Source organism: Pelmatolapia mariae, linkage group LG2, assembly GCF_036321145.2.
Source record: "Pelmatolapia mariae isolate MD_Pm_ZW linkage group LG2, Pm_UMD_F_2, whole genome shotgun sequence".
NCBI classification, from domain to species: Eukaryota; Metazoa; Chordata; class Actinopteri; order Cichliformes; family Cichlidae; genus Pelmatolapia; species Pelmatolapia mariae.
Genome location: NC_086228.1, coordinates 28,059,657 through 28,082,272, shown reverse-complemented (window position 1 = coordinate 28,082,272; position 22,616 = coordinate 28,059,657). Strand labels below are relative to the sequence as shown.

At 42.7% G+C, this 22,616-nt stretch overlaps 1 protein-coding gene across 2 annotated transcripts in view; it reads right to left on the bottom strand.

Moving 5' to 3' along the window:
• The window catches only part of LOC134644974 (amyloid beta precursor protein binding family B member 2), a 34,534-nt gene extending 11,923 nt beyond the window's left edge, over positions 1–22,611 (bottom strand). The window contains exons 1-8 of one of the 2 annotated variants that reach the window (XM_063498189.1): positions 22,386–22,611; positions 18,190–19,475; positions 17,432–17,628; positions 16,667–16,819; positions 16,464–16,549; positions 16,258–16,318; positions 15,124–15,270; positions 14,492–14,619 (exon numbers count right to left, since the gene is read on the bottom strand). In XM_063498189.1, coding sequence (XP_063354259.1) covers positions 14,492–14,619; positions 15,124–15,270; positions 16,258–16,318; positions 16,464–16,549; positions 16,667–16,819; positions 17,432–17,628; positions 18,190–19,444 — 2,027 coding nt within the window. In that variant the 5' untranslated portion in view covers positions 19,445–19,475; positions 22,386–22,611. Of the gene's footprint in view, positions 1–14,491; positions 14,620–15,123; positions 15,271–16,257; positions 16,319–16,463; positions 16,550–16,666; positions 16,820–17,431; positions 17,632–18,189; positions 19,476–22,385 lie in introns of both variants that reach the window. The other variant, XM_063498181.1, reaches the window with a different exon arrangement.
• Between the last annotated feature and the right edge of the window lie 5 nt (positions 22,612–22,616).

Below are 22,616 nucleotides of genomic sequence, written 5' to 3'. Positions count from 1 at the left end.
ATGTAAATGCATCTGCACAAGTTTTAAAATGCATTGCTTTCTCATTGTGTTTGAATTTCATTCATGATTTTTTTCCTCACCCTGTTCCCATTATCTCGGATTCTACGGCCTTCTGTTCCATTTCAAATTCAGGCTCCCTGCTTTATTCGCTGTCTGTCACTTTGGAATTGCATTTCAGAGTCAGAAATTCTGAATGGCCCAAAAGTGACTGCTCTCCATTTACTTCAAAAATGAAAGCCTGTTGTTCTCGCGCCAGAACTAATTCATGTGTCAGTCTCAACTCGTTACAAGTGTTTTATTACTGATGAAAAAACTACATGAAATGCCAAATAGAGTCTCACATTAACAAAACCTACAGTACTGTCACGATCACACCACATATATTTAGAATATATTTAGACTTTTACAGCCAGTCTGAGGATAACTTGGCTACATCTGGAAATACATCTTTTTCTTCCTGCGGTGTCATTTCATTAACACTCAGCTGCATTTTTAACAGTTGCATGTGTTGTTGTTTTTTTTTAAAGAGGAAAAGATGACATTTTCTGATGTAACTTAAGTGTTTCGGGTGTCTCAGTTCTACAGTCACTCATTGAAAGTGTCAGTAAAGCCACTGACCCACAGTGGGTATTTTTGAGTTTGGCAGGTGACTTTTGGTAACCTTTACAAGATGTAATTACAGCACTAGTTTTAAATTACACATCTGTTAATCTGTATGATAAACAGAGACAACTAACATGTGAACTTGGCTTTCCTCCAATACTATGCGAGTTTCTAAAGCTAGTTTAAGTGAGCCAGAAGCAGATGCAACTGACTTTAACTGGAACCCAGTCCCCAGAATTAGCACCTCCAAGTCTAAGGCCATGGTTCTCAGCTGTTAAATCATGAGTTCTGCCCTAAATTTTGATCGCGAGTTAGGAATATGCAGTTCACTAATTAATGCAGTATCTATAATAATGAGGATGTTTAACTTGTCAGTAGTGGTGAAGACAGAGTTGAGCGTGGCCAAAATATCTGGGTAGTGACCAAAAAAATAATAAGATTGTGGATTCAAGCAGCAGAAATAAGTTTCCTCCAAAAGGCTTCTTGGTTCGAAGCTCAGTCATTTGGTAGGAACTTAACCACTACTCCACATCGAAAGCTCAGGTGTTTCAAACATGTCGAACTTAGAGGAGACCCCAGGATAGAACTATGACATACAGGGGGTTTGGGCATGATTAGACTTTTGGCCCTGCAACCCAGATGCAGATAAGTGGTAAAAGATGAATCAATCTATCCATTTATCTTGTGAAAAGGAAAAGGATGAGGATTGTTGCTTTTAACTGAATGACACACAGATTTCATGGACGTCGGAGGGCATTTTAGTGGGAAGAGTTAAGCAAGAGGATAGAGAGATAAGATCTCAAGAGAGGAGAGTTATTGGCCAGAAAGTCAAAATGAAGGTGGGAGTGGAGAAGAGAGGAATGGAAATAGGGCTGGATGGTGAAGGAGGAGATGGAAAGGGAAAAAAAAAAGAGGTAAAAAAGAGGTACGAGATGAAAGGTGTGAAAGCACCAAAGCAGAAAGATGAGTTAAAGCAAGCCTCCCACCACTCGTGCGTTCTTTTTTTCTCTCTCTCTGTGCCGCACACACCTTCAGAGCTCAGTAAAGGATGACTGACTCACTACTACCAATCGCTCTTTGATCCTGATGGCTGCGAGGCAGCCTCGGCTGAAGAGGATGCGTAGAACTCCGAGAATAAATGAGGTCACGGCTGCAGATGTGCGCTGAACCGGGTTTGAGAAAGTCACAAAGAACCGTCAGTGTCTGCAGAGATGACAACTGTCACCTCCATCATGGTTCTAAGAGCACGATGTGTAGTACTAGTCTACAGCCGAAGGAGAATCCCATCCTGGCATGCCTAAACATGGCTTAGGTTTGTCATGTTAATACTGGGATTATATCTCCATTTTATAAGATTCTGATTAAAAATGTAAGGGGAAAAAAGGGGGATCAAAAATTTATAATCCACAACAGTCTAGATCTAGTTCCAGAGGGTGGATGTACAACTCGTGTCTTAGGATACATTTATAATGGGTAAAGAATTTGCAGTCAATATGGTAATTAATTGGAAGTGTAAAAGCCATACATGTCATTAACCATATTTATTTATTTATGCTAATGAGTAAATTTAATGCGACTTTGCAAAGTTTGTGGTTTTGTACACATACACACACACAAGTGAGTAGTAAGGATGGCGCAAAAGGACACAGGAAGCAAGAGAAAGATTTCAAATAGAAATGTGCACATCCACAGTCTTTGTTATCTACACACACACACACAGTAGATCAAGTATTGAAGGTAAATTAGCAATAACTTCTTTCAAAAGTGGGGCTGGGAGTATAATTTCTTTAGATTTTTCGTCAAACAGCAATCAAAATGCTCGATAATTTTGCTGACAGCAGGATATTATTTAAATTTAAGTAGTTTTGAAAACTTTACAGTAAGCAGCTTCACAATGCATCTTTGGTTGCAGGAATGGTGTAATAAAGCTAAACTGTCCCAATCCTGGTGCAGTAAAAGAGGCTGTTTAAGAGGCAGTCAAAACAGCACACATGTAACTAGTCCCTGACCAGCTCTGCAGCTCTTTCTTCTGCTCTGTAGCTTCCAGTATCGCTCAGTAGAGACTCATGTCTCCTCCAAACCATCTGTCACACACACACACACACACACACACACTCAAACGCACAGAGCACCGTGGCATCACACAGACTTCAATTATCAAACAGCTTTACAGAGTGTCTGCATACTGCTGGCCGCTATGCTAATGCACTTACATATGCTAATTGCAAAGCCAAATGCTGATTTGAAACGTCTGGAAGGAAGCGCTCCTGTCAGCAAAAAAGTCCACCAAGAGCCAAGGTCCACACCGAGGACCAGGTGTGTGTGCCGCATGTATGTGTTGTGTTACTCTTCCTATTGACTGCAACAGAAAAACTTCCTTTTATTATTGATACTGTTGTGACGCTGGCTGGAGTCCAAAGCAGACGTGGATCTGATTCATTTTCAGCCCCGAACGGTGACAGGTGTGCGACACTGAAACAACAGCTAGAAAACGATTTAGAGGATTGCCCTTTCATCATGCTGCAAAGAGAATAACAAAAGAGCTGTCAGGTATATTGATATTTGGAAACAGTTTCCTTCCAATTATTCTACTTTTTTTGAACTGTTGAGTGAGTCTCTAGCTTACTTGAAAATCTGATGCAAGATGAAATCATCCTCAGTAAGGAAATGCACAATTAAACCTGACTAATTCTATCAGTGCAATGTAAGTCTCTGAGCGTTTAAATTTATAAAAAATATTCTCGACTTCCATAAAACAATTGATGCTAATACTGGAAGACAAATTTAGAGATAACAGTTCTGTTTACTGGTCTACAAATGCTTTCATAGCCATTCTAAGCTGTTTACAGACCATTATAATCTGCACAAAACTCAGTTAACTTTCCAGCACAAAAGCTGTTTTTTTTTTTTTTTAAATTCGACCCCTGAGTGTCGATAATTGTGTTTGCAAAAAACAGCAAATGTGGCTCATCACGGCAGTAAATTGTAGTTTATTGTGATGGAATGCAGAATATGGTGATAAAAAAGGGCATAAAAATCAAAGATAAAAACCAGATACATGAGGCACAAAGTGCACACTTTACAAAGCCATTAATAGGACTGTACTGAGCTGCTGACAGTAATTAGCTTAGTTTTATTGCAGTATTGATGCTGTGTTGTGGTGCGCAGTCAGGTATTTACTGCACCGACTTATCAACAGAACATCAGCATCGGCTGATATTCGCCTTGTTGACTGCCATTTACTGATGGCAGAGGCCGCCGTTTATTTGTTGTGTGTCATCAGTTTTGTAGTCCTCGTGTCCGTCCGGTGTTTTAAATAGTCACAGTCACGTAAAAAGGAAAGTACATCCTCTTTTGATTCTAAAATTTTATGCGTCTGGGTGAACAATGATAAATGTCATATTATAGTATACCGTTACTGCGCCCACAGAAATTAAGAGGGTGAATCAAATACCTCTGATTAACTGATCGTAAGAAAGTCTGAGCACCTTTATAAAAGCAGATGTTTTGGCAGTTTGCTGTGTTGGCTAACAAAATGCCAAGAAACAGAGACATAAACAATGATCTTAGAGAAACAACTGTTGCTGCCCATCAGTCTGGACAGGGCTATAAGGAGTTTTCTGAACAATTTAACTGTAGAATTTCCATAATTCTACAGTTAAAAATAATTTTCACAAGTGGAAAACATTTAAGACAGCTGCCAAACTTCCCAGGAGTGGGCGTCCCCGGAAACACACCCCAAGGTCGTGCTCAGACTCTACAGGCTGTGTGGAATTGTAAACAAATATCAACACAGTGTTTTAAGTTATGTGTTCGTCTGAGGTTGAACCATATTTTTAAACCTAGTATGGACTAGATAAATTATTATTATGTCTTGATACATAAAATCTTAGAATTTCTTTTTCACATGACACAATTAATGAGTCGATGAATTAGTTGTGATGAGGATTTGTTTGTTTCACTGCACAAAATGAGAAAAATGGGAAAATCCAGCTGTTGAAAACATGCATCTCCAGTATTTTTAGTTGTATATAGAAGATTATTTAACTGAGTCAAAAAAATCAATCATTGCCCATTTACCCCTTTGATAATTAGCTGATATAATTTTGCATAATGACTTGGATGAAGTGGCCCATTAGATATTTTAATTGGAAATATGTGGTTAATAGCAGCAGTTATAAGTTTTTTAACAGAAAACTTTGTGCTGAAATATAGCGGAAAATAACATGTATAACGCTCGAGCTTATAAGTGTTAAAGCTCCCAGTACATTTTTTGTTACTACTTGTGTACTTTTAATTTGTCATTCTTTTTCTTTATGTTGGATTTCGCTGCACTTTCTGCCTTCTCTTACCTACACAATCATAGCTTTCAGTTCTTTGGAGAAGACATAACTGTGATTTAGGACAATGTAACTAAAGTTGACTTGCTGACATGTAGCTACCTCATATATGTTGTTGGCAAATGTTTTTGCATATAAACTGAAATATCTGAGGTAATGAGCAAACACTGATATATATGTAGCATCAGTCTCCTTATTCCAGAAAACGTGGAACTGCTCCTTTTAATAGCAGGCATCAAAGTGATAAAAAATACAAAAGAGAGTCCATGTTTTGAGCTAATTTGGAACTAAGTGAAAGCAGCATCACTTAAACCTCTTCCACAGTTGCACTCCGACACTTAAACCTGTGTGCGACAGCTGAACAGGGTAAACCCCTCTGCGACCTGGTGAATTAGTCATGACCCACAGCCATTAGAGCCTAATGTAAAATGTCTGCACGTAATTACCATCCTACACCGTAAACTTGTTTACAGCACCAAGATGAGAAGCAAAACGAGCACCCGGGGCTTGAGTCCCCCCCCTCCAACCTCCTCTGCATCAGAGGTACCACATGACACATACTCCTTGTTTCTCTATGCACACATATACACACTCACAGGCAGAGAGACAAGAACACACTATCACCAATATTGCCAGAGGCGGCAAAGAACTGGGACAAAATCAAGTCGAAATAAAAATAAAACTCTTGTCTACGGTGTATTAAGCAGCGAACGCGGCGCACGACGCTGCCTGTGCGAATTGAGCAGCCAGTTGATGTTGTTTACAGCAGCAGCTACGCCTGCATTTGATTCATCCTCAAGCAATCTGAACACATGTAAAACATTTTACAAATGCGCAAATGACAATTTGAATGGTTATTAATATTTTACGCGCAGAACGCCAACTTCACAGATCTTCAGAAGGCTTTCTGCGCATACAAACGTCTCAAAATATTTGAGCGTCTTCTGCCTTGGCGGATAAATATGTGCACGCTCACACATATCCAAAAAAGCTGCGTTTAAGTGCTGAATAAAAATCGGGTCATATAGAGTGGATTACAGAGGGGTGTAATTTCTAGGAAGACTTTTTTTTTCATCTAAATAATAAACATTTTCTCCCCCCTTGATTACAGCTTAGACATTTCCCCCCTGTATACACTCTATACGGCACCATATACAGCATGGTTTTAAATGACTGAGCACAAGGATAACTCAAAATACATTTGAGACCAATTTCTCTTCACAAAAAAAAAAAATGTTTTACTGAGAGGAAGGAAAACACGCAACCCCAGTTTATTTTGATGCAGCTTTGTGACCCAAATCCGAGCATTCGTTGAGGCAGAGAGGCAAACGAGGGAGGGAAGGAGGGGCAACATGCAGAGGGAGCACACACAGTACCCGTGTGTCAACACTCGTCATTTTTCATTACATATTTAAGAGTAGAGTTAGGTGGGTGGGTGAGACAGACAGAGAGAGAGAGAGAGAGAGAGAGAGGGGAACAAGAGATGAGTGGGGGGAGGAAAAAAGAGGGATGCTGGGTGGGCGAGAGAGCAGGGGAAAGATGATGTCCTGCTGTTCTCTCTGCTCTTGATCATTTATACATCACAATGCACTGGTGTGTGCAACTATGTGAGCGCGTGCGTGCGTGTGTGTGTGTTTTCGTACATGAGCACAATATTCTCGACAAAGCTTCAGTGAGATGTCACATCAGTGAGACGCCCCTCTTCATGTACCCTACCAACATGTGTCACAAAGTGTGGGAGAGAGCGCAGGGATTCGGTGACGAGTGGAGTGGAGTTACTGTGCCGTTTGGATCATTTGCATGTAACCTAATTAGCTGCATGTGCCATAAATCACTACATTTTCTGCACATGCGATATAGTAAACTGGAGTACACTGGATTTGCTGAATTCCTCAATGGAGCAAATACAATGCAGATAGTTGTTTTAAAGATACAGGCTGCTGTGTTCAGCTGGAAAGAAATGTTGCTGCTGTTGAATTTTTCAAGTGGATTTTTTTTTTTAAAGAACGGATCATCACTATTTCATTCCCATCTTTTTTAGCTGCAGGCAGAAATATCTGAGACCTAGCTCTTTAAATCATTGGTTCTCAAACTGTGGCATGGGCCCCACTGGTGGGGCATAGAGCCACTCCAGGTGGGGCAGGCAAAACCAGCGAAAAAATACAGAATGAGACTAGGTAGTTCTTCTTCTTCTTCTGTTGGCTGTTCCCTTAAGGGGTCGCCACAGTGGATCATCTGCCTCCATCTCACCCTATCCCTCGCATCCTCCTCTGTTACATCAGCCCTCTGTGTGTTCATTTTCATTACATCCATCAATCGTCTCTGTGGTCTTCCTCGTTTCCTCCTGCCTGCCAGCTCCATATTTAGGTTTGGCCAACCTAAGCTGTCCATCTGATAAATTGAATTACTAATCCATGTCCATTCTGGTCACTCTCAATAAACACCTTAACACCTCCAGCTCCACCTCCTGCCTTTTTTTGTGCCATCGTCTCCAAACCATACATTATAGCAGGTCTCGCTTTCCCTTTCACTTTTACTGCTATCCTTCTGTCACAAGTCACCCATTACACTCATCTCCGCCCACTCCACTCTGTCTACACTTTTCTCTACCTCTCTCGTGTACTGTCCATTGCTTTGGGTAGCTGTCAGCCTGTCCATCACCACTGCAAACAACAAGAAGCTCAGTAGGGAAAATGATCGATATTCTCTCCCTAGGAAAAAAAATCACCTGGATGCTTTTATCAATAGACACTACTAATGCTATATTTGTTGTAATTTAACTAAAAGGCCTAACAGAAGATATAATTGAAATGATTAGAAAGTCCATCTGAAATTGTTGCATATAATATTAAAGTGTGTTTGTTTTTTTGGTTATGCATTATTGGTAGACATCTGAAGATGTCACTGTGAGCATAAAGAACACTTTCCAGCGTTTTACTGGCACTTTGTAGATAAAAAGATGCATTTTAGAAAATAATCAGCATTTTTCATTCATAATGAAAAGAATCGTTAATTACATACCCACTGAATTATTTGAGCTGTACAATTAAATGCTGTTACATTTTCAGAGCAATTAAAACTATACTTGATTAGGGTTCCTTTATAGTTGGCTTGTAAAAGTCCACACAAGCAACAAGGGAAACAGACTCTGAGCTTTCAGAGCCGACCAATTATCCAGTTAATGTTCAGCTTAGTGCTGTTATCAAATCAAGTGGACCACAAACACGTTTACCAATTAGAGGTTTTAAATCATTTCTTTGAGTTTTTGTGATTAGAGGGAGCTGAGGTAATATTTGTAAGAAACATTAAATGTGTAAACTTTGAAAATAAATGACAGGAGGTTAATTTACCACCTGATATAGTCATCATTGTAGACATGTCTGCTGTAGGCCGGCTGAAAACGTAATCAAAAGCCTACACAAAACAGTGTTAAAGTATTCAAATATATTCATCTTAAACAGTCTCTGTAGTCTGAATAAATGGAAGAGCTACAGGCAGACACTGACTGCACAAGGGTCCCGCTGCGTTCAGCCTTGTATGATCAGCTAACATCAGCTCACATCTGTGCCCACCATGGCTAGGACCAGGGAGGGTTTTATCTGTGAGGAGATTTATTGGCTGGTGGGGCCAGGGAGGGAATCTATAGGGGGAACAGGAGGAGTAATCTGTCAGGAAGACAAGGATTACAGCAGGTGTGCCTAACAATGCTAATGTAAGACAGAGAGTGAAAAAGCAAACTGAGAGAGAAAGAAGGAAGCTTCTTTTGTAAAGCTTATTGTTTGTAATTCTCTGTCTGTGTGAATGCACGTGTGTGTGTGTCTGTGTGTGTGAGACATTGGACTGTGGGTTGGAGAGAGATGAGGGGACACAACATCATAATGACCCTTTGGAGAATGAGGGTTTCTGGGAGGCTGGGTGGACACATCCTGACAAGGGCTGCGTGTATGTGTGCGGAGAAGTGGGAGTGATGGATTGTGGGTAAATGGAAGGAGCTGACGCAGGGGAGCGATGACTTGCCGGGAAAGAAAGACGTAGGCATAGGGCTCAAATCGGTGCAGGACTGGGGAGGAAAGGTCATCAATCACTCTGGCGTCTATCGAGTGGGTCTAGGTGTTCGGGCTCTGTCCCTGTGGGCCATCAGTGGGGTCTTGCATGTTAATTAAAGCCACAAAGGCCTTGACATCAGCAAACAGGCTGTGGTTACACTGGGGCATCATGACTGAAACAGCTCGAAGAGCGGATATAAAAAGTCAAACACGCACATGCAAACTCATTTCACTGACATAAATGGAGGAGAACGCAAGAGTGTGTTCAGCATTAAAACATTTATGATACACGGGCTCTCTTCTCTTCTCTTCTCTTCTCTTCTCTTCTCTTCTCTTCTCTATGCCATGCCTGTCCATAGAAGGTCAAGCAGTGGGGGGAAATAAGTGAGCGCTGGAGGGAATAGGCGAGCAGGGTCTCACTGCTGCCCACTAATGAATATGAATGAATTGTGGAATCAGTGTGCATTTGTTGGAGTGTGTTGGTATGATATGTTTCTGCTTGTGTGTGTGGGTGTGAACTCGAGCATCTGTCGTTGAGCCATTAGTGAAAACAGGTAAAATTAGTTCATTTAAATAGTAGAAAAAGGGACATAGACAGTAGGCTGGAGCAAAGATACTATTAAAAACGTACATTATTGGGTTTTCAACGGCGTTGTCTCAATCCTAACAAGTGTCACATGCCAAGGACACGAAAACAAGAAGACAAGGCCTCTCTGATGCCATAAATCATTTTTCTGTGGCTTTTTGTTCTCCGCTTAGTGCTTCCCTGCTCATCCCTCATCCCGCTTTCTCCTCCTCATCCTCTCCTAGGAGAGAGAAAGGGAAATTCCCTGTATGTATATAGTAGCTCCTGCTATGCACGCACACACACACACACACCTAGGTATTTAAACTAATTAAGGTGGAAGCTCATGATGTCTATGTCTGCAGAATACAGACACACAAGCATACACATCCATACACACACATATCAAACAGCTCCAAACAGCCGTGACAGACACTTTAAAAAATCCCTGCAGCATATCCAAACCCGTTAATCCTGTCTTTCTCATCCCTCCTTTGCCTACTTCATCTTTTTCTTTTCTCTTTTGCTCTTATGCCTTTTCTTTCTCATCTGACTCCCTGAATGAATGTCTTGCTCTTGTCTCAGTGACTCTGGCTGCAAACCTGCTGCCAACAGCCTGCATCCCTACACCTGCTGGCAAGCCAGAGAGAGAGAGAGTCAGAGGGACAAGGTACACAGCTTGAAGTCAAACACACAGCAGGAAGCTGAGACGTAAATGAGTGAAAAAATCAAGGGAAAACTAATTAGAAAAAGTAGGGCCAAGGGACGTGTGCTGTGTCCTTAAAACAAACGGAGCAGTTAGAAATCATCAGAAAGGCTAGAGAGGGTGATAGTAAGGTGGAAAGAGAGGTGGTAATGGGTCACTGTAAGTGTATAGATGGCTTTGGGGATGGATGAATGGATGGATGGATAGATGGAGAATAGAGGACTGAATGAAGTACAGATCAGAGTACTCACACAAGCAGGCATCCTCGACCCGTTACCGACAACTACTTCTCTGCCTCGTTAGCTCCTTCGCCGCGGTGACATTGCTACAGCCCCTTCGCAGCAGTACCCCAGGGTAAATCTCTTCCTGTCTGCCTCCTCTCTTTTTCTTCTTATCCTTTTTTTTTTAATCCTCTGGGGCTTCTTCCCCCTTCTCCTCTCCCTCTTTTCTTCCCCTCCCCCTTCCTTCTCCCACTCCTCCTCCACTTTTTTCCGCTACACCTTTTCTCTCTCTATCTTCCTCTACAGCCGGCTTCCCTCGCTTTGCTTGCCTGGTCCGGAGAGTCTCCTGTGAGGTCCTGCTGTGTCCAGTGCAAGCAGGGAAGCATGCCTCTCTCCCTTTCTTATTGGCTTTCCATCGCGCTGATCATTCCCGACACACTCTCTCAAAAGCAGTGCCGCGCTTTATTCCCCGTTCTCTCACTGTTTGTCTTGAGTATCTTCTCGCCTTCGTCCTATCTTTGTCTCTCCTTCTCTTGCCTGAGTGAAACTGGGAAAAAAGGGGGGGCTTCAACCCCACTAAAGTGCAGTGGCAGGACAAAGAAAGAGAGTCAGAAAGAAGAAGAAGAAGAAGAGGCAAAGCTGTGCAGCCAATGGCACAGGAGGGAGGCAGAAAGAGCGCTGGAGACAAAGAGTGGAAATAGCACAGACAGAAAGATGGGATGGGAAAAGTGGGGGAAAACACATGCACACCCACTCATTCACCATCACACACAAACAGAGCGCTCCGGATTTAGACCTATGACTTCATCAGTTCAAGTCCGCATGCATACACATAAATGCGAACAGCGTGCACGCGCAATTTGGGCGTGCACGCGGTCAGACTTGCTGAGTGCTCCAGATATAGCCTCATGACTTCATCGAAGCGCTAACCCCTCCTCTACCATCGTCCCGCCCTGCTTACGAGATGGGGGGACTCATTCATATTGAATCAAGCTGAAGGAGAGCGAGAGAGCGAACATTCGGGACAAGACTGGGAATATTCCACAGATAGATGGTTAAAGAAAGAGACAGCTGATGGAGAGAGAGGAAAGTGCGAGCTATCTTCTATGCATGCTTTCAGAAACAGCCTTTATCTTTCACCTCTGCCTCCTCCTCTTTCCCTGTCAATTTATGGCCTTTTAAACATAATTAAGAAAGACATTTCTCTTCTGCATGTCTTTCACCGCCTACCAGCTTCAGTCAGTTAACAATATTACCAGTCTGACTTTAAACACACACAGTGTGCAGGCAAGTGAGTCAACCACTTAGGCAGCACACTGAGCTGCCAATCATACAAAACATATAGTGGACTACCAAAACCTGGCTATTCCTAAAGTTTTTGCTATTACAATCTCAGCTCTATGGAGACTTTTCAAACATCCCTGCAGGAGTTGCTTCTATACAGAGGTACCCTAATCAGACCTGGCTCCAGTTTAACCACAAAGGGATTAGATGTGGTTGATGTTAGGGTTTTGTGTGGGTCAGTCATTTTTTTAGAGAGAGCAAATAACATTAAAAATAAGAAGAATAACCAAGCAACACATGACACGAAGAAGCTGACGTCAGCAACATCTCGCCAACGCTTCACAGGATCACAGTATCACTCCAAGACTGTCACAAAATAACTGAGCAAATTAACAAATGCAAAAATATTAATCACTCAGTAGTGACAGAAAAAGCACACTCCTACAAGAATAAATAAAAATCACAGCTGTAAAACAAACAACCAAGTTTTTCATTTTTCTATCACTGCTGTTTAACAGGCACTGTTTAAAATAATCAACCCGGGAGAAAATGATCATCACAGTCCACAGGAGCAGGGGTGCTCACATATACTTTTGAGGATTCAGCTGCAAGCTAGCGGCTTCTCTCCATGAGCAGGCTTTGATTATAGTGCACTCTAGTGGCAGGACTAACAGAGCAAAAATTCCACCCTGTGGCAAAATAATCTCAGATACAATCGCACACGCACAAACTGCAATGCAGGTTGCTGTAAAACAATTTGCTGCATACATGGAAAAGCTCCATGTGGCTCCAGAGCATCAAATATCTTTTGAGTCACCTTGTTTGTTCTCAGCTTTAACACCCTGTGCTGGTTGGAAGGCCAAGCTATCCAGTTTTTCACATCAGTCCCAAACAACTTATCACCATGAAAGCGGCTTCACAAAAAATCCCAGCGGATTCATCCTGTCCCCTGGACCACATGCTAAGCACTTTACTTCTTAAATGGATATCAAAAGCATTGAAGAAAATATTGTTTTAGTTATTTATGTATGAACACGTATCTAATAGAGTGAATGTAAATGTTCTCCTTTTTGTGATGTATGAGAGCAAGAGTGTTTCTGACTTTTTCATTCTGATTGTGGTACATCCAAAAGTCATGAGCCTAAAACCAAGCAGAGGAATGCAAGACTGCACACAGCAGATTTTAAAGAGCTGTTGGGTGAGATTTGGGGTGGGGGGGGGGGGGGGGGAAGCTGTAATGTTATAAGTGAGAGAAAGAGATGCAGTGAGGGAATAAAGGATAAGAGGGAGAGCTATCCTGAGATGACCCTCCCCTCCTCTTTCCACTACACGCTTTATCCATTACCGCTGAGAGAGACAGCCACTGAAAGTTTCTCAATCCTCAGAGATGGAAGAGGGTGGAGGGACTCTTTCTTTATTTCACTCTCTTTATCTCACTCGCACACATACAGCTAATGTTGCTGTAGTGTTGTTGTTGGGGGAAGTCAAAAAGGAGGAAGACAGGAGGGACGGAGAAGAGTGGGAGGATAAGAGGGATGCTCTGAGAGAGAAAGAGAGAGAGAGAGAGAGACTATAGCAGTACTTAAAAGAGAAAGACGGAAATAAGATAGACAGAGAGACACTGAGACAGGAAGAAGGAGAGGGGGTAACAAGCATGGCTGAGTGCGAGTGAGCCTTTTACACAGATTCTATTTTAAACTCCATTTTCACCCGATTCTTTAACAGCTGATTACACATGTCAGGACCCGACCGTTTCTTGGACTGAAACCTCCAGCCCCTCTTCTCGTTTGATTTCATTTGACACATCTTCAAAGTAAATCCTCCAAAAAAAAAAAAACCATTTTAAAGTGCTTAGATTTTTAGCATTTCGTGTTCACAAGACTTTTGCTCTGCCTGTGCTAAGCTTCCAAATGCACATACGTGTCTCATACATATGAAATCCATGCATGCCATGCATCAGCGCTAACATTTCCACATGAGTGTATAGGTTAATATGCAGGTTAATGGAAACCCAGAGCGGCTCATATCAATGAGGGCTTGGCCAGCTCCCCTCATTAGCAGCTACGCTGCCCTCAGCACACTGTCAGCTCAATGGTGAGAAGTGAAAACCAAGACTGTGGGATATTGCCAAATGACTAAAGGCCTCATAGGTCCTCAGTGTGGAAGTGAAGCATTAGGAATAATTGTGGAGTTTTAGCACAGTCTGTGAAAATACAGACTGAATAATAACAAGGCTGATGCTGTTCTCTGATGATTAGTTAAAACTCCTGAATCCGCAGCAAATGTTTTAAACACATGCAGTTTAAAAGGTTCCCGTATAAAACTGTGTTTGCATATATACAGAAGGATTATCTGCTCAACATGTTTGTGTGGGTTCTTGTCTGTTTCATTAAGAATGTCAGTCATTAACTCTTTACTTGTGTCTATTAGGAGTAACCCTTGAAACTCTTTTTTAACTGAACAGTTTCTGTCATACTTCAGGGCTGCTTATACAACAAAATTACTGGGTTTGCATCAGAAGTGAGTGAGGGTGGCCCTTGCCTATGCAGTTACCCTTCGAAAAACCTTGAAACTATTTTAATGGTTGTTAAACCACATGTTTATTGAAATTCATCATTAAGTGTACAGGGAAGGTCATCAAAATATCGCCTCCACAGGGGAAGAGTTATAAAAACAGAACAGCAACAGCATGGTTTTATTAAAGATTTTTGTAATGTCCTCCCTACCTGTCATGGTCTCTGCCAACACCCCAGACACGGATGCTGCTGATTGGCTGAGAGTGGAGCAAGCTGCGATCATCAGGGTCAACAAGAGTTAACATGCGATCCTGAAGCACTAAAAGCATCCCTTTGCCCTGCAAGATAGCAACCAAGGATACATCAGTGCTGTCATCCACAAGTCAGCCAGAGGTTTTTGTGAGGTAAGTTATATAATTTGTTGCGACATGATTTAAAAAAATCAACTTGACAGTACTTTGAAAACTATAGGGAAATATTTTCAATGAAATATAGCCAGGAACAACAGTTCACTGACTTCACATATACATCAGAGATTGTGCACTCATAAACCTTCTTCCTACAATGTGTGCCTGCGAGGCATTTTAAGTTTGACTCAAGGAACTATTATGATTTCATGGTCAACAATCACATCACACACACACACGTCACTATAATTTAATTTATGCACTATTTGTGACATCATTTCAAACAAATGTCTAATAGCACAAAATTATAAATTGATGGAACTTGATGTACAAAGCAGCCGGCAGTAACACTGGTTCTCCACTGACACGCAGCAATACTGACTCAGAAACATGTAAACAGTGGCATACTGTTGAGCTGATGTCTTTTGGACTGACCTCTCCCCAGACACCAGCCGAGTCTCGTATGTCCCTCCTGCAGTAGGACAGCTGTCTGATACAGTGGTGGACAGCCACGCTGCTCCTCCCTTCACACAAATCCTGCTCGGCCATCTCCACCCAGCCCAGAGATCTCACTGGAAATGACTGGAAGAGACACACACTCTATGATAACGCAATTTTGACTGCCTCAGGTCAGCAGCTATCACCATCCTCTCTTCTCTTCCTCACACACTAACATATCAAGGAGGTTTTTTTTCTGCTGAGCAGAGGAGGCATCTCTTAAGCTGTCACACACACCCACACACACAATCTTTTTTCCACTGGCCATAATATTCCCTTTGGGTTTCTTCCTCAATAAACTTTCAGACTTTCTAAGTTCATATCTGAATCCCCACAATTCCCTCTGAGATATCTAAATGGGGTGGGTGGGGGGTATATAAATATAAATAATTTTGCTGTAATATACTCAGTTTTGTTCCATCTAAGCCAACAACGTCTACTCAAAAGACTGCTCTCTCTGTTGTTCTTTATCTGAATCGTTATATGTTAAGTAGCATCTCCTTCCATTAGACTATTAGGCTGCCTGCTCTTATATTCAGTGATCGCAGCTACTCTATGCTTAAGCATGTGTACGTAAGATTCGTCCACAGGGGGGCAGTTAAAAATACTTTTGCTGTGAATGCATTCACCATGTGTCAGTTCACGAAGTGACCACTGCGTGGCACTGCAGCAAACAGAAAGAGAGAGCAAGGAGCAGGTGCATTACATCATTGCATGCACTGCCTGGTGACTTCCTCTCATTAGCAGTATTTTCTTTTCTTTTTTTTGAAAGGTTAAAGTTTTTAAAGTGTAAATAAAACCACACACACACACACACACACACAAATGTAAGCTATTCATTAGCCTCCTCACAAATTACATTACTTGTTTTGGGGCCTTTAACTGTATTGTAAACGCCTGTAACTTTGTCCCTGCTGGCTATAATAACCCACAAGAAAACAAATAATCAAACTATAAAGAATGCTCTCTATTCAGTAAGCATTTTTATTTAGTAAAAATCTCAGCATATTATAGTTATTTCAGATGCCATTATTAAGCCTGTGTTATTATATGTTGTTGTTTTGAACTTACCATTGCCTCCGGATCAGAGAATGTGCTGTTAAGGTCCACTGTCTCTAGCTGGGCAGGAGGGCTGCAGAGAAACATCAGGGATTTAAATAACAGCCACATTAAAATCATATTTTACACTTGAATACATGCAAAATATCACGACTGAGTCCTTGCTACACAAGAAGAAAGTCTGTAGCACTAAGTGTGAGTATGTCTGTGACTATTACTTGAGCTTGAGTGAAGCATAGCGGAGAGTAGCTCCTTCAAATGCCTTAAGACTGGGATCAGGATAGACTGGATAGTCCTTCAGATCCTAGAGCATGAAAAAAAAAAACAGATATTCAGAAAGGAAATAAATCTTTGTTTGTATTTTTAAACAACCCACTTCTCCTCAAATAAAAAAGAGACAGTTTCAATAATTGTGACTTACGGTGGCTGTGCAGGTGGTGGTGGTGTTGAGACTTTGTACAGAAGAGGTGATGTCATTGAAAGGGGTAGAGGCGGAGGAGGAAGGGGAGTGGGAGGATCCAGAGGGCGAGGGTACCGGCTCCACGGAGCTGTCGGATATCAGGCTGCTGGGGCGCTGTGGGAGAGACAGATGGGTGATGACAGAGAGACCGTGAGGGATCCAGGGTGAGAGACACAGAGCTGCACAAACAGACTGATGATGGAAGGTACATCATTGATCAGCAGCAGCTTTCAGATATGGAGGATTCTTTCTGAACACAACACAGAAGATGGTAAAGCCTGTCTTTTAATTTGTGTTGGGATTTTTTTACAAGCCACTACATGGACTTTTTCGATAAAGCAACATTTTTTAAAAATAAATTTGTAAATTGAAGCTTTTTCAGACCTTTCAACCACATCCTACTGTTCATCAGCATCTGCTTGTTGTTATGTAGAAGGATGTGGGTTGACATCTCCAAAGGAATATAATCCCATATAATAAACATCTAAACATAAATTTCTCTCAAAGGAAACGCAGGGAACTTTTTAAAAGTATCTGTATTAATACATTATATTTAAACATCTGCATCTACATCTGTTTGCTGCGGTTAACATTCAGCAGAATTAAATCTTGACTGAGAGTGTTAAGATACATAATGCTGTTAAGACCTTATACATAAAAGATCTCATTATACTTTTAAACGTGCTTTTAATCTTGAAGTCTATTTAGTCCTCTGGGTCGTCTCACCTCATTGGGTGGCTTAAGGGAGTCCTGTGTGACCTGTTGTGGGTCATTCTCAGCATCATTGCTAGAAACGGTGTGTTTGCTTGAGGCAACAGGTCGGTCGTACTGCGTAGTGCCGGTGGGCACGTGCCAAAAATAGACCTCTGATGAGTCTGAGATCTCCCGCCAGCCTGGGGGCAGCTCCCCTTCAACCCATACATCTGCTGCAGAATGACAGTGACAAATAAACACATACTATCATTCAGATAGTATTACACACAGATGGGCTCTGCAAAAATAAAGCAAACAAATAAACAAAAAAAACAACAAGATAAACACACATACATAACACACAAACTACTGTGGCCAAGATAGATGTGGTCAGCCTGTCCCTGAACTTGTGCTTTATACTCTACAATGATATTTTACTACAGCCAGCCCTCCTCTTCTCTTCTTCCTAAATTCTCTTCCATTTTCGCAAACTGCTATCTGCACTATCCTGTCATTATGCCCATCCTAATCACGCTCTGCACCACATGGGGCTTACAGGGGGCTTAAAGGTTCCAGCAGTATTTCACTGGAGTAAGTGACTTGCTTGCTTAATGTGATGCTTTTGGTAAATTTCCAGATCAGACAGTCTGTAGGAGGTAGAGAAATGGAGAGAGAGGAGGAATGAAAGGAGGGTGTAATTGAGGCATGATTAAAGGCTGACACAGATATGCAAATTTTTCAAGGGAACGATCAGATGGCAAGACAAACACAGACAGATATATATACTGAACCTGTCTCTTTTGGAGTCTGTGGAGAGGGTGACTCCTGAGATAGGGTGGTCCAACTGGAGTCTTCATCTTCTGATGGAGTCTCGGGAGTGAGATCCATTCTTAAGCCCACTTTTGGAAGGCCGGTTTCTGGTTCAGGCTGAGGAGGGGGCACCCGATTCCTGGTAGGCGTGGTCTTTTCTGCAGCCCTAGCCTGTTTAGGTGAAGAGGGTGGGTACTGCTGAAGAAACTGGTTCTCATTGTTGGGGTGTAGCTCCACCTTGATCACCCGGGGCTGGGTGCTTCGGGGAGGCTTTGCAGGGCTGCGTGGGCTAGCTTGAACCTGGGCGCAGAGCTCCTCTTTGACCTGGGCTGGAACTTGGTTCTGCAGGTGGTTGTGGTTGTCTGGAACCCACTCTGGGCTGTTACTAGAAGAAGAGGGGGTGGAGGAAAGAGGGGCTTCGACTACCACAGGTAGCAGTGGCTGTCTTGGTGTCGGTGTGGGCTCATCATTTTCTTCATCCTCCTCCGCCACCGGCTCAACCTCCTCCTTCTCTTCCTGGCAGGTTTGCTTGCTGCTGGCCTTCTCCTCCTTCTGACTCTCCCTTTCTTTCACAGGACTAGCCTGTTCCTTCTCTGGGGAGGGCTGCTGCTTCTTTTCCCCCTTGTCCTCTTTGTTTCCCTGGTTTAGGTCCAGATCCCAGCCCTTTCCATGGTACTCCAAGAAGCTCTTGGTCCTTCTTCGAAAGGGCGGAAGCTGCGAGTTATCTTTCTCAAATTCTAGCCAGTCTGAAGTGGGATTATTGATAAGATCGTTGTCAGTTTTGCCCTCTGTATTGGCCCTGCTGAGCTCCAGCTGCTGGCTCTCAGCTCGTCTCTGCATGTTGGCGCCATTCTTCGCCAGTTTGGGGTTAGTTGTATTAAACAGCGAGGAAGAGGAAGAAGAGGAGTAAAGGGCGGAGCTGGAGGAAGACTTGGTGGGAAGGCCGCGTCCTCTGGTTACAGGTTGGTTTTTAGACAGCAAAGCCAAGTTGTCACTTATCCCCATGGCGCTGCGCACGCTGGTCATCGCGTACCTCTGGCGGCTCTTCGGCAAAGTGGCCGAACTTCCGGTTTCCATGGACTCCTTGATGACATCTCGTCCAAGCAGCTGATTGTATGATGAGCGAAGGCTGAGAGAGGTCGGAGGGGTGGCAGAGGCCCCGCTGCGATTCGCTAGACCAACGGTGGAGGGCGAGGAGCCGGAGCGGGAGAGGGGAGGAGTTTTTACTGACATCATGGCTGACTGGAAAATCACTGCAGAGATAGAGCTGATGGGAGAAGAGATGGCCTGTTAGAGGTTATGTAACACATTATAACCTGACCTACAGCTTTATATGTAATTTTTTTTTTTTGCCAGTATTGATTAAGCATGAAGAGGAGCTTTTTTTCTCTTCTGCCATGTTTGCCGCAGCAGATTTTTAACACCGGATGCTCTTCCCGACCCAACCCCAAAAGGGTTCACTGACTATACTACCTTAAAAAGTCTTGGTGATGTTTTGGTCTTTCCAAATGAGGCACTTTGAGCTATGTAGTCTAATTTAAAAAGGTTTATTGGGTCAAATAATATATGGATTGACAAAAACATAACATAAAACCACATTTATGATACACTTATTTTACATATGTTTTTAAAATAAAAGATTTATAAATATCAACCAACCTTGAAGCCTTACTGCTCGCTCACTTTATTTTAAGAGGTTTTTTTTTCGTTGCAAGATTATTTTACGCCCACTTACTCTACAACTGCCTATTGTTTAGTCACTGGGTTATTATATTTTTAAAATCCTTGTTTCTCTGGACTCTCCTGCTTGCATGTTTCCCCAAATAATTACTTTTACATATAACATGATATAATTTAATTTTTTTAACGTTGCTTGCTTGGAATAATTGCTCCCTGACATCATTCAGTGTGCAGCATTATCACGCTGACACATTTCCCCAGCCTCACAACTGATCATCTCTCTTCCTGTGGCTTGACCAGTCTCAGAGGCTTTGATCAATGCACGATGGTGCAGATCCTCTTCCAGCCTCACACCCCTTTTACACACAAGGTGTCACTTCTGAAGTGTTAAAAAGAAACACTGCATCAAAGTCATGTAGCTGGAATGCATTTGTATGATATCTGGAGTGAGTCAGACCCTCAATGTATTCAACTAGGACTGACATTCAAAGCCTGAGCTGAGAGGTAAGCTGGTCTGTGGGGAGGAGAAGTGCCAGCCAACTCCTGCTAACTAGCTAGCCGTGTCTCTTTTATCTCTGGGTGGATCAGCTTTGTGATGCAGAATGCAGACAGATGGATAGAAACAAAGACAGCGGCGACAGAAAATCACCCTGCTCTTAAGATGTGACACGTAACACGGCTTTTTAGATAATTTAATTAGGCTCCCACCCTGCAGAAAGCTGGTAAACAACTAATAGAGGCGGGGAAAAACATGCCCAGACACGCAATCTTAATGTATAAACATCTTTTCACAAATGCACGCAACTCAAACAATGCTGGAGTCATCACTGGCACCTCTACTTAGAAACATGGAAAAGTCAGACACAGCAGATTTCAAAGCCTGACAAGATCTTGGGAAAAGATGGAGGCGGTAAGTTAAAGAGAGCAGATTCCCCGGACAGTGCGCTTTTGTCCATGCGGGGGCCCCTATCTTCTCTCCTCCCTCTGGGTGGTTGTTGTCGCCTCTGTAACCCAGTTTGTGCTGAACCTGCACTCCTCTCTTCACGCCTGTGACTCAGACATAAACACAATCAAGTCAGGTCAACAGGTGCAGACTATGCCATGCCATGTCTCAAGCAATGCTCTTTTCCTACTGTCATGTAAAGATCCTTAAAGTCACATTTTAATGCTATGTCCTAAATTCTGTTGCCTGTAGATTCACATACAGACGCACTAATATATGACTAAAACACACAAAATGGGACATCTAAGCAATACAAGCCTTAAATTAGATGGCAACAAAATATGCTGCAACCTACTGAATATAAAAATCCTAACAAATACACTGATTGAATCAACACAACTCCAAATCATCCCTTTCACCCATATTTGTGTCGGGTATGAGCCGCAGACAAATTGGATCATCTTAAACAGAGATAACGGCCTTTTCTTTTCCTTCTCCTCTTCCTCTACAACAGCGCAGCCAGGTCTCTGCCGCTTAAATAAAAGTGGAGCAAGGAGAATATGTGAAGTGTGCGGAGGAGAAAGGATGGTTATAAGAGGGATAAAGCGGGGAGGATGACACAGCAGTTTGCTGGACAGTGAGGGCACAGTTAACACAGGGAGGTAGTGAAACTGTTGTCCTCAATAAATCTGTTGTGCTGTGTAACAGCAGAGGTCATTCATGAGATGCACAAGATGTTAGCAGCTGGTCAGCAACGCGGATCCTTATTAAACAGTTGGGTCTCAATCTAGTTGTTCATGCTGCTGATACTTGCCGCTGCGTTGTCTGTTGTGATGATGCAAAATGTGAACGTGACACCAAAGTTAGTGAGGAAATGAGCAGATTTACACGGATGACAAAGGAGACTGCTAAAAAATTTTTAAAAAGGTATTGACAGGAAAAGCATACTAGTACTAGTTTTGGAGGTAAGTATTAGATTATGACTCTTATTTGCTCATTTGTTGCCGGTAGTGGGGATTACATAAAAGTGTTTTCACCTAAAGGTCATCAAAAAAGGAAAAGATCAGTTTCCTGTGTGTTATAGCTTTAGACATTAACACATAATTTCTAAATCTATATATATGTATATATATATGTATAGATATGTTGGGAAACCAACTTGTTATGGTGGGCCCTCCTTTCCTCAGCGCAGAAGCAAGTGCAACAGATGAAAGCTCAAGCAGGAGGGGAAATGAACTTGAAAAAGTCGATGATGTCATGGGTGGAGTATTCTAGCTCCCCGCTTCTTGCTGCCTCCTTAATAAACTCCCCTCACTGACAAATCGGAAGCACCCCATCTTTAAATCTAGAGAAATGCGCGGATGGATCGCCGTAAATGCCATTATTGCGGAAGATAATCTGTCAATACGTGAACAGACGCAGTGAATCTTTAGCATCCAGCCTCCCCTCCTCTCTCTCTCTCTAGCCCCATCACCACCAGCAGCACCACCGCCGCCGCCGCCGCACTGGGAGGGGAGCGCATCCCATCGAGAGCATCTATTTACATCCACTCACCGCTTCGGTCAGCCTCCGGGGCTTCTGCGCTTGCCTTTCCCCCGACGACACGCAAACACAGTAGTGAGCAGGGCTCAAGTCAGCGGCCGCTTTTTAACTGCCGAGTCCGCCCGTAACAGCAGCCGGCCGCCCGTATTATCATATCACATCACATCATAAACCCTCCCAGCCCGGCTCCTTGCTCGCAGGCGGCCAAGCTGCGCTTTCTCTCTGCGCCAGAGGATCCCGGAG